The sequence below is a fragment of the Taudactylus pleione genome, unplaced genomic scaffold (genome assembly GCF_031769625.1).
Source record: "Taudactylus pleione unplaced genomic scaffold, aTauple2 ptg000127l, whole genome shotgun sequence".
Taxonomy (NCBI): domain Eukaryota; kingdom Metazoa; phylum Chordata; class Amphibia; order Anura; family Myobatrachidae; genus Taudactylus; species Taudactylus pleione.
In genome coordinates, this window is record NW_028284529.1 from 16,869,063 (window position 1) to 16,881,293 (window position 12,231).

Here is a 12,231-nt window from a genome sequence, read left to right on the forward strand (position 1 = left end):
ATTAAAACTTTTCTCCATCAGACCAAAACTTAGAGCAATCTACTTATGAGTTGCTGATTGTGAAAGCACTGTTGATAATTTCTTTATTTGATGATGGGATATATATTATGCTCTTGGTTATTTCTGTGCAAGAAATTTCTTTTTTTTTCATATAAGAGATGTAGGGGTGCAGGTTTTTAGAAATGGAGATGTTGCCCATAGCAACCAATCAGATTCTACTTAACATTGATCTAGCACCTTCTAGATGATAAATAGAATCTGATTGGTTGCTATTGGCAACATCTCCACTTATAAAAACCATACTCTTTTTTTTAAATATGTTGCGTAGAGATCTTTCTGCTGTATTAGAATAGCTTACTTGGTTGCTATTTTACTTGATAATGGGTATAGGATGACCGCTTATTCATGATTTTCTAAATAAAGTTAATTGTATTCAATATTAAGTACTGTAATCTCCTGTTCTCCATATATTTGGGTGTATGGGGCTTTCACTGCCACTCTGCGGTTACTTATCACAATGGATGAATTTATTATATAATTCCTTGATATTGGAATGATATTAACTTCAATACAATATTTATACAATATTTGTCTAGTGTAAAACTTTTATGAATGCAATTTATAGCTGCTTTATTGTGGCAACTAGGATGTTAAGCTATTAGCATTGTATGTGCTTGGAAGCTGCAGGACATCCTTTTTACTTTGACTCTATACAACCTCCGTGGTATTGCAGTGTACTGCAGCACTTTTTTTTATATATTTCATACATACACTTCCATAAATATAATTGACCAATGGATTATATTTAGTTTACATAAGTGGTTCTAGTGATTCAAATACAAAACGATTAATTGATCTGTTCATTTTATCATATAAGCAGAGTTAATATAGTACAAACATAACAAAGCTCAATGTGAGTATTATTACTTCATTACATTATTTATTATTGTTGGACAGTAGCTCTGCTCATTTGAGTAAATGCACATATGGATAAGTTACTTTGAATTGTATGAAGTAGCCGTTAAAATATATATTGTTAAGAAGCAGTAAAAAAATAAAATAAGCTAAAGTAAACAGTGGTACCATTTGCAATGATTATAGCCTAATTAAAATAAATCTGGAAACAATATATTAATGTTGTAATGAGCTATATCCTAAAACCTATGAATGAATGGGTAATGGATCATAAACCTGGATCATCACAGACTGACTGACAAATATACCACTAATCAGGCATCCACAGTTAATAAGGAAGCCTTTGTGCCAGTCCACATGCTCATCGTCGATTCTACTGACATTTGTCATTTATTTTTTGGTAGGATTGGGGTAAAGCCAGTTTTGAGAGACACTTGCTGATGTCTTATTTGACACAGGATGGGCCACCTCAACAATATCTGTTCAGAGAAGAAACCTACACCATCCATTATAGGAATAGCATTGCTAAGATCTTGGCTGTACTGTTTGTTGCATGACTCTGAAAGAGAAGGACAACCTGACATCAGATAACGGGATGTAGTTATTAGACCGGCAGCCAGGATGACACTGGTCTATGTCCCTGACGGCTAAAGTCTGACGGGGGACTTAAGATAGGCATCGATATTTCGACGCCCATCTTAATCCTGACAGCGGAACGCAGAGAGACACCATCCAGAATAAGGTAAATCTGGGGCGCCTTAGCAGTTAGCCGTGCAGGGGGGAGGGTTAGATTAAGGCACCCCCAGGGGGGACTTAGTGTTACGCACCCCCGAGGGAGGGTTAGGGTTAAGGTTTGGCTAGGGGAAGGGGGGTTAGGGTTAGGCGGCACTAGTGGGAGGTTAGGGTTAGGCACCCCCCAGGTGATTTAGGGTGAGGGAAGGGGGGTTAAGTTTAGGCACTCCCGGGTGGATTTAGAGTTAGGCTCCACCCGGGAGTTTTAGGATTAGGCACCACCACGGGGGGTTAGGGTTAGGGGAGGGAGAGGGGAGGGTTAGGATACTTACCAGCCCCAGTCAGGATCTCCTCCTGTCGGCATTTGAACAGCTGCCGGTATTTCAATCCCAGTCCGATAATGGGCTGTACTGTGTGATTTCAGTATGTGACACATAAAGGGCCTGTCTTTACCCTTTTGCATCCAGTGTTTGTAAGATCTGGGGACATTTTTCTTGGGAAGACTTTGCAAGAGGAATCCACCGTGGAGTATAGGGACAGACTGCTGGAATTAGGTGTATTTGACAATGTCCCAACAGATTTTTTGTTAGGAAACTGATTTAGGCAGTATGTTTGCTTAGTACTATATGAGTCTAAGGGGTGTATTTACTAAAGGCTGATTTTAATTGATTTAAAATCGATCAAAATTGATTAACATCGGTGTTGTGTTTCTGGGGCTATATCACACATTTACGAATACTTATTAAAAAAAATTGTAGTAAATGTGTGATTTAGCTCCAGAAACACAACATCAATGTTAATCATTTTTGATCGATTTTAAATCGATTTTAATCGATTAAAATCATCCTTTAGTAAATATATCTCTTAGCTGGGTTATAAACAAACAATGGCCCTCATTCAGAGCTGCTCGCTAGCGGCAGTACGCTCGTTCCGAGCGATGTTCGCACATCTGCGCATGCGTACGGTTTTTAGTACGCATGTGCGAACCAGTCAGTGCGACTGAAAATCGTTTGTACGCTATATAGCGAGTGCCTGCTATTTTCAGTGACAGAATGAGGCGTATGTGGGTGGTAACAGGGGAAGGTGCTTGAAAACGGGGGAGTGGAATTCGAACGCTGGCGTGCTTAAAGGTCAAAATGGGCGTTTTAAGGGAGTGCATAATTAATACAGCAGCGTCATTGACCACGTCACTTGGTTTTTTTTAACTCAGAACTGCTCGCAAAATAGCGGTTGAAAAAACCAACCACAAGAATAGCGAGCAGTTCATACGCTGTACGATGTACTCGATTAATCTAATAAATAGTGGACATGACGTATGGTGCGAGCGGCCAGGGGCCGTTTTTATCAAATAAACGAGCGTATGTTTTGCTCGCTCGTTCAGACTTAGAGGTGTGAACAGACTGCAATGTGCGAACGGATCATTTGAATAGCCACCCCTTGTTTTTGAACGAACGACCGCAAATAGCGAACGGCTCTGAATGAGGGCCTATGTTTTTCCACAGGTTCTTGTCGTAAGTGCTATAATCTGACTGGGAGCGAGGGCTGTGGGAAAGTGCGTATCAATCTGTACCTGCCCCAGAATTGTACAAAACTGTAACAGGTAAGGGTCCCACATAAATGAGCCTATGTAGAAGGAGGGTGTTATCTCTGCTAGTCTATAAGAAGAGACTCAGGTAGGGATAGATAAAAGAGTTTCACATGAGGTCTTACCCAGGTCTTTACCTTATACACACCAAATAAAAAGTGTACAAGGGATGTTGTACCTAACTGGGAGGTAGGACAGAGGATGGAATGTGTATTCATCTGTCCCAGAACTGGTGTGCTCCCTTAGTAAACGTGTCTAGGGTTGAGGAAGATGTTCTCCAAGTTAGTGATAATGTTGTGGGGGTTTATTTAAGAAGTGTTGGGTTAAAAAAAAAAAAAACTCCTCTTCGTGTGTATTCCTGATATTTAAAAGGACACTTACAATTTACTAGCCATGTCTTGCTAGCAAAAGCACTAGAAGTGTCAAACAACCCGACACTTCGTAATTAAACCCCAATGTCTTTTCATACACCTACCTTTTTTTTTCCATATAGCATGAGATGTTTTGCGCAACTTGGACGCTCCACCATGAGTACCACTGCTTACTTTTAACTACATATTGCATCATAGGCACCTGCAAAGGCTCTCACAGTATACTCACAGTATCCTGGGGAAACTAGATTACTACTTTTGTTACAAATTAATTGGTATAGAAGTGTACAAAGTCACAGATTAAGCATAGCAAAATGTGGTGGGAGGAATTGTATTAAAATATTTTTTACACAGATTTGTGATGTAGTCGTACACAGAAGTACAAGTACTGCCAGTCCCAGTAATCCGTGCAGGCTTGCTCTGTAATTTTGTCACTTTAGTGGTGCTAATAAGAAGCAAATTTTAAGAAAAAGAATCTTGGCACAACTAAATTGCAAAGTCCTTGGTGCAACAAACAGGGTTATTTGGTGCAATTAGAGCAAAGCTGTATGAGAACACGTGTGTGGTATAGAATTTCACAGTGGGTACACTCCAGATTTAACCCCATACATAGGAAAGTGTGGAAAGGATATTGTGGCACTATTTTAGGGGACAGACTGAAAGTTGGACATGTTGGGTATAACTGGATTAGTTATGATGGTCTTGAACTTCAGTAAGTGTTTCTATGGCACCTCATGGCCACCAACATTGCAGATTGTTTTCTACGCCATGTAGAGGTGCGCAGGAAAATCTGCAATGTTGGGGTACAAGGTAGGGATAGGCAAAGTGGTACTTTGTCATCACACAACACCACTAAGAGAATTGCCACCATAGAGTTCAAAACTTCAGTGATAAACAGAGATGTGGCAGCAGTGATTGCTTAGAAGGGGGCTCATGACGTGGTTACCATACAGAGTTTACAGGTTAGCGATCCACGTATTAACAATGCAGCAACTCAACACACTACAACTACAGAGAATAGGGCATGGAATATATGTTTCTACCTTAGATATGTCATACCATGTCAATCTTCTGTGCAAGCTACTGTACTGTAAATTGCAAATATCTTAACACTTCTCCTTAAGTTCTCACCAGATATTGGGCCAAAGGACCAACCCTTTGATGAAGCAGACAATGATTAACAAGGAATGGAGAGGTCCTGCAGATTCCCACTGAGTCTAATAGAGGGGGCAGGTGCAGTAACTGGCACATGGGTATAGAATATGCCAATATAGACTTGTGAGCAATTGATAGAATAGGGTTACTTACCATAACAAGTAATGGAACGCTCTACATTCAGACTATGAACCCCTTCTTCATTAGGGCAGATAAAGGTGTAGAGGTCCTGAGTGGTATAATTTCCCAAAGCCAGGCTTCAATGAAGCTGGTAGTGATTAAGCGCCTTGGTTTTCAGATCAGACCACAAAGAGTGGACAGAATAAATAATACACCTGATATATTAGCAAATGTGTGACCAGCATTACTCTGTGTGATAAGATGCAAATACCCATTGACATTGTCCCACACTTTGTATATTAAGGTGAGGCTGCGTGACTTAGTAGGTCTGGAGCTAAATATTGTCTATAGAATTAGCTTGGTTTTATGCATTACCTACCAAAACAAAAGAAGTCAAAGTATTAACTGCATATACCTACAACTGATGGCTGAGATTGTAAAAACTCACTGTCACGCAGTTATAACAGGAAGATAATACCCTTTTTATTCTATAACATAAAACATGTTTCTTCATAACATCTAGAGACACAGAGCTGAGAACATGTTTACATTTAATACAGATGTGCGGTTCGGTTCTCCAGAAATCCGAATTCACATGAATTTCGTGAATCCTGGTAAATCCAAGTTGCGGTTCTGATCTCCTGAGGAGATCTGGGTAAATCCGTGTCACGCTTCTGATCTTTTTGCGGTTCAGAATTTGACTTTTTATGACTTGCGGATGTGTGTAATGGGAAGTGGGCGGCTTTATACAGTGGTGGCCATCTTGGTATAGTGCTGCGATCATATTCATTTGCAGAATTTTGCAGCGAGTGCGTGCAATTGCAGACTTGCGATCCATGTTGAATGAGGCCCTCTATTCACATTGTTTTAAGTGATCACTGATCCCTATGCTAAATGGGCATTTAATACAGTTTTTACAATATTGCATGACATATCATAAATGGTGAATAATGGTACTTATTCTGTTCATGATCCTCCATGTACTTTTAAAAAATATTAAATGCAGTGAAGGTCTGTTACACCTAGGCATAAAAAGAACTTTAAAAAAAAGAAACTTGCCTGTTTGAACGATAAACAAATGTACTATGGCCCTATGTTATACATCAGTCTGGCAGTGTTATCTATCTGGCATGAAAAAGAAATAGTAATTTTAGTTATAAAAGTGGCAGATATGTTATATTATGACATATGGCTGTCTAACCTTTCAGTATGGTTCATTTCAGTATTTGGCTCAATCTGAAGCATTTGTTTTTAGCAAGATATGGAAACGGTCAAAATTCTTAGGATTTGGTTACCAAATTTCATGTATAAACAATTTATTTTAAGACAAATACAGGGGTAGGCTATGTAGTGACAAGATTGACTAAGAGCCAATATCATTGAGTATACTAATGTAATGAGTGTAAATATTCTGCATGGAAAATAAAGTATTCCTGCAAGGAGGCCAAGAACAGTAATTTATGTTGTTTTGTACTAAGATACAGAAGAGAAGTTTAGATCCCCTCAGTTGTGGATGCCTTCTAAGTACATGTTAGTACTGAATAAACTATAGCACAATAAGACAGGAAAGAAAACACTGTCCACCATGTATCTTACCACTAGAAGAAACCCACATACTATTAAATATATTACTACTCTGCAACACAGTGACTTTTTTATTTTGTCAAATACAGTACAAAATAATTACCTACAGCATAGCAATAAGTGGCAGTTTTATTGTTATACATAACCCTTTTCCCAGATTTCTTATAAAAACAGCTCATTCATATTTAATTTAGATTTTCATGAAAAACATTAGAAAATATGTAAAATTACAAGTTATGTAATAAATAGTAACAAAGCATTTATTTCAAACATGGAACAGCAGACACAAAGTACATGGTTCCTGTTTAACATTTGTGCACATTTCATTTGTTTTTAGGTTCTATTAAAAGCATTAAAAGCCTACCAGGCATCCAATATGGACTGTTGTCATTTCACAATCTATCTAAAGCAATAATACTCATCAAAATGATGGTTGGAATCATTGCATAGTGGTTGATAGTCTTCATGGCTTTGCTGTATATCACTGTATTGATCAAAATCTGGAGTACTATGTCCTGGAACAATGTCTGCAAGAGTATCCAGGTAACTTCCCACTGATATATCATCCATTCCATCACTGTAGCCATGTAAACTGGTGTAACTTCCTTGTAATGAACTATCCTGACTCTCAAGTAGACTGCAAAGGCTCCCACTCAGACTGCTTCCCTGGCTGGTGATGATGTCCTTCTCCTCCATCATCCACTTGATAGACTCAATGCTTTCATTGATAATAAGCAGCTGTCTCATCAGTTTAACATCGGCAGCTCGAAGATAGTTCTGACAAGAAAAGCAAAGATAAATATTTACAACTAGTTTAAAGAGTTGCACTTTTGTTCCGCCCTGTCAAACACATTAACAAAATAGCATAAATTCATGGCGCAAACAGCAAAAAGCTAAAAAAAAATCCACATTAACAATTTTCTTGAATATCACAGTTAGAAGCGTTAGAACATATTTCCCTGGCCACAGAAACGGGGAGGTTTCCCTAAAAATGTACAATGGGACTGATTCTGAGGAGCATGCAATTCCCAATGTGGCTGCATCTCACATTTTTGTTTTGCAAACTGCAAATGCGCTGTGGCCTATATATATATATGCCATTTTGAGCATCTAAGCGCAATTATGAGTCAAACACATCTTAGTCACTTCTCACTGATGGCTGAATGGATGTTGCTGGGATGCAATGCATGAAGGAGAAGCATCCCGTGGACGTAAAGTGGGTGTGTAGATAAAGTTGTGACCTATTATGAGTTAATCGTATGCAGAGTTCACAACACTTTCAGTTGGATCTCCTGCACCAAGCATGAGGCAGGTGTAAGTGATGTCAGTAGTGATGATAGCTGCTCTTGAGGCCAGAAAGTTGGAGGCAATGTGGTCACATAGATGTACCGGAATTAGAAAACAGGTGGATGTTCACATAGGACTTGCGATCGCTGGAAGTGGCCAGAACTGTGACCATATTACGTGCGACTCAGTGTCAGGCCCAACATGAGAGAAAGTATATATATCATATATAAGAGAGGCCTATCATAGTTAAAATTATTAGCAAGTTTTTTTTCTATGTTGGGAATTTTATGTTTAGATTTGGGAAATTTACTTTTATGCTAGGATTAGGGAAACTGTTATTTTGGGAATACAATATGTGATTTTTATATAGTCTACATTGTACAGTACATTACATCTGCAGAAATCATTTGACATGCTGTAGTGTAAATGCAGCAGTGACCAGGTAATCAGTAATTATGATAATTATTTGAAATTAAAATATATACTAATAATTTTATCCTAAGGGTAATGGAAATCAGCATGGAACAATTAAGGCTAGATACAAAATGGCTAAAGTACCAATAAACATTATTAAAGTAGTGGTAACAACTGGGAATACAGCACATTTTTAAGATGCTTTCATTTCTGAACACAACCCTACAGATCTCTAACCACTTGGATATTATGAAATTAAGAACATTGTAATTACGGTACATTAATATTAAATGTTCAGTTCATAGAAACAATTATTTCCCAAAGTAGTACTATCGCTGTCTTGCTACATATTTATAATTTATTTAAAGTGTTATTTTTTAACCTCGTCTGTATAACTTTGTATACGTTTGTAACTTTTTCTCAATATTCTGTCACCTTTGACTGTACATCTTGTCTGTACACCATTATGTACTGTATCTTCTTAGTGCTGCACTCAAGCTCTGCTCCACAAGCCACTTGTCCAGGACTGTGGCTGGGGTTCCGAGGAGAAACAGTAAACTCACTTCCATCACATGGTCTAAAAGTTCGTTTTTGCAAAGACAGAAGCCACAGAGTGGCATACTGTATGTGTTTGACAATATGTCCATGCAGCAGCATCTATGGTACTGAGACTGTAATGCTGTGCCGTAGAATTTGACACATAACACTAAATCATCTACATTACTTTTACTATTTGATATTTCCATGTTAATGTGCTAAACTTATCATAGAAAAATTAATATATTTAAACTTATTAATTTGTTTACAATGGAACTTCCCAACCCATATAAGTAAATGGAAGACTCTTAACATTAAGAGAACCCCTTAAGTTGCTACAATCGTGCTGGTGTACATGATATCATTGGACCCAATGAGAGTTGCTCTAACTCTACAATTGTGTTCCATGGAAACAAGCCCACATATAGTCATACACTTGTTCATTGCAAAATGTGTAAAAACATTAGTTCATGATACTAGCAAAACCTTAGAATACATGTTATGATGAAAGACAGTCATAAAGCAATTGTTTCCCACACCTTTTAGCTTGCGAGCTCACTTTGGAACAGCCGTCTTTACCTGCTGTAATATCATTGTATGCATTTTAGGGCTGATTCTGAGTTTCTGAGCAAAGCAAAAACACAAGTAATTGTGCACCTTGGTAAAACCATGTTGCACAGTAGGTAGGACAGATGTAAAATGTGAGATTTAGATTTGAGAGGGGTGTGTCCAAACTCCCGCCGAGGGGTGACACCAAAGTGCTGACTCTCCCTCAGTGACAGAAGCTGCACAGATCCTGCGCATGTCTGAAATACAACACTGAAATAGGCCCAATGTACTGTATATTTAAGTTATACATGTGTCCGCCCCTTCTGAAGACCATCACATCATACTGGTAACTGCAGCTTGGAACAAATGTAAAATCATAGTTTAATACTAGCAATGCTACTAGATATTTGGAGAAAGTGTGGTAGTATAAATAATGTAAATTCCCCCAAATTGAGCTTCAGATTGTACTGTATATTTGTCATTACATATGGCGTACCAGACTTTTCGCCTGCTAGACTTTTCGCCTCCTTCACCTGTTTTCCGGGCAGAAAAGTATAGCGCACGTGCCCGCTATTCCCCGTATTCAATTCCAAAGTAGGTGAAATCGGAAACTGGCAAAACATTGATCCGGGAAAAAATCCGGGAATTTTCGGGAAATAATTGTAGGACCCCCCTAAAGATGCCCATACCTGGGGGATGACTATGGGTACCCCCGTTTTTGCAAGCAAAAGAAAGTTGGGTTTTTAAATAGCAGCGGCAGGTGTTTTTTTCACAACATTCAAGAAGTGATGCAGAAGAGCACTAAGCTTTTTTTTTCGTTTTTAAAAGTGGTCCCATCAAATTTGGGGTACATGAAAATGGGTACTAGCATATTTTTAAGTCCCTAAACTAATTTTAAAAAAATTCTGCAAAAAAACATCTGCCGCTAATAGCCTATTCTAGAAAACACCTGGCACATACTTATGGAATACCCCTGAACCTATTCAGCTATTTTTAAACACTGTTACCCTTTTTTTTCACCACAAATTGTAACATTTTTTGGGGGGGCGTCCCGATTTTTTTATTTCAACTTTTTTAATACAGCTTATTTTTAGGGACCATTCCCATGGGTGAAGGCTATTTTTTTAAGCCCGTACCCCTAAACCCCAATTCTGCACTTTTTTTCGCCTGCTAAAGGCAAGCCAAAAATTATCCCTGTGTTTTACATTCACTTTTCTCACCATCAACGAAAAAAACGGGAATTTTTGAGAAATGTGCCTGGGACCCCCCTAAAGATGTCCAGATATGGGGGTCACTATGGGTACCCCCATTTTTGCCTGGTGGAGGAAGTCTGGGTTTTTAATAGCCGTGGCAGGTGCATATTTGCAGCTTTGAAGAAGTGGTGAAGAACAGCACTTACAATTTTTCAAATTTGGGGTACATGAAAATGGAGGTAGGCATATTTTTCAGTCCCTAAAGTGCATTTTGAAAGTTCTTCAAAAATGCACCTGCCGCTACCACCCGCATTCTTTTAAACACCTGCAACATACTTGGGAACCCCCGCTGAATTAATTTCGTAATTTAAAAACGTGTTCCCCATATTTTTGTTTTTTAACCCCAATATTAAAATATTTTTTTTGGGATGTCCTTTTCTTTTAAAACTTTTTTCATACAGTTCATTTTTAGGGGCTATTCCCAGGGGTGCAGGCTATTTTTTTAAGCCTGCACCCCTAAACCCCAAATCTGCACTTTTTCGTCATGTAAAACATGGTGAAAAGTTATCCCTGTTTTTTTTCAAATACTATTTGCACTGGCGAAAAGTCTTTGAAATTGAATACGGGAATAATTGAAACATGCAAAAATGACGTCATCGCCGATAATTAATCGCCGATTCCGACTTTTCGCAGCCTACTTGAATACCCCCTTAGTGTAGCACACATTTAATACAAGCTGCAAATGTTAGCATCTTATGGAGTCTCTCTCTGCAGGTGTGTAAGTAATGAACATCACTGCTCACTAATATAATGCATGACACAATATTGACAAGTGTACAAATGTGTTTGAATTTTTCAAATGGTTACACATTCTATAACATAGCTTTTGAAAACAAAATATATTCATCGATCCTAATTGTTTGAGATGATCTCAAGTTTAGTCTAGTTGTAATCGAGGGGATATTTTTGTATTCTTTTTTCAATAGTCCTAACAAGATAAAACTATTCTACACCTGCCAGAGAATAAAGATAAAATATTGTTCTGAACAGTTTACAATCATGCTTCCCTAAAATAAACATAAGAAGAATGAGCTGCACCTCAACTGGGATCAAGTCCAGGTGTCACAACATTTCGGTATGACAGTTTATTCAGTATGGTAAATATGTCCTTCATTTACTCAATGCACTCACAACCCAGCAAACACATACATTGTGAACAAATGTGATAGATCATAATGCTCATTATTATGCTGGCTTTGTTGTTAAGATATATTCTTTTTTAAATATTTTTTATTGAAGCATCATATGCAATAACAGATAGCAACATGACAGTAAAGGCAGAACACTGAAAAGAATGAATGAAGAGATACAGCGATGAGAATCAGGGCACCGCTTGCATCCTGAACGACCGCTTCCTTGTCGATCGTTAAACTGTGGGTTACCACAGAGTTTCTCTGTCGCTCCGGGGCTTGCGCACGCGCAGTGCGGCCGCTGCTATGCATGCGCAGGACTAACCATTGAGTCGGTTACGAGTGCATCGGCGCTTGCGACCGACTCTGAATAAGGTCCAAAGTCCAGAGCAATATGATGTAGTCATGTTAACAGTGGCATAACTAGGCTATTTGGAGCCCCGGGCAAATGTAAAAATGGAGCTCCCCCCTCCTATGTGTGCGCGCGGAAGGCATCCGTGGCAAAACATGGGTGTGGTCACTTAAAAATGGGGCATGTCAACATGACACACCCTTTTATCGTCACTCTGAACATTCCTTTTGATATGCACCTTAACCCC

At 38.6% G+C, this 12,231-nt stretch overlaps 1 protein-coding gene across 1 annotated transcript in view; it reads right to left on the bottom strand.

The window, feature by feature from the left end:
• Positions 1–5,721: 5,721 nt before the first annotated feature.
• Positions 5,722–12,231, bottom strand: part of LURAP1L (leucine rich adaptor protein 1 like) — a 37,237-nt gene continuing 30,727 nt past the window's right edge. The window contains exon 2 of the mRNA XM_088472661.1: positions 5,722–7,239. Within this exon, the coding sequence (XP_088328787.1) occupies positions 6,862–7,239 (378 nt within the window). The 3' untranslated portion in view covers positions 5,722–6,861. The remainder of the gene's footprint in view (positions 7,240–12,231) is intronic.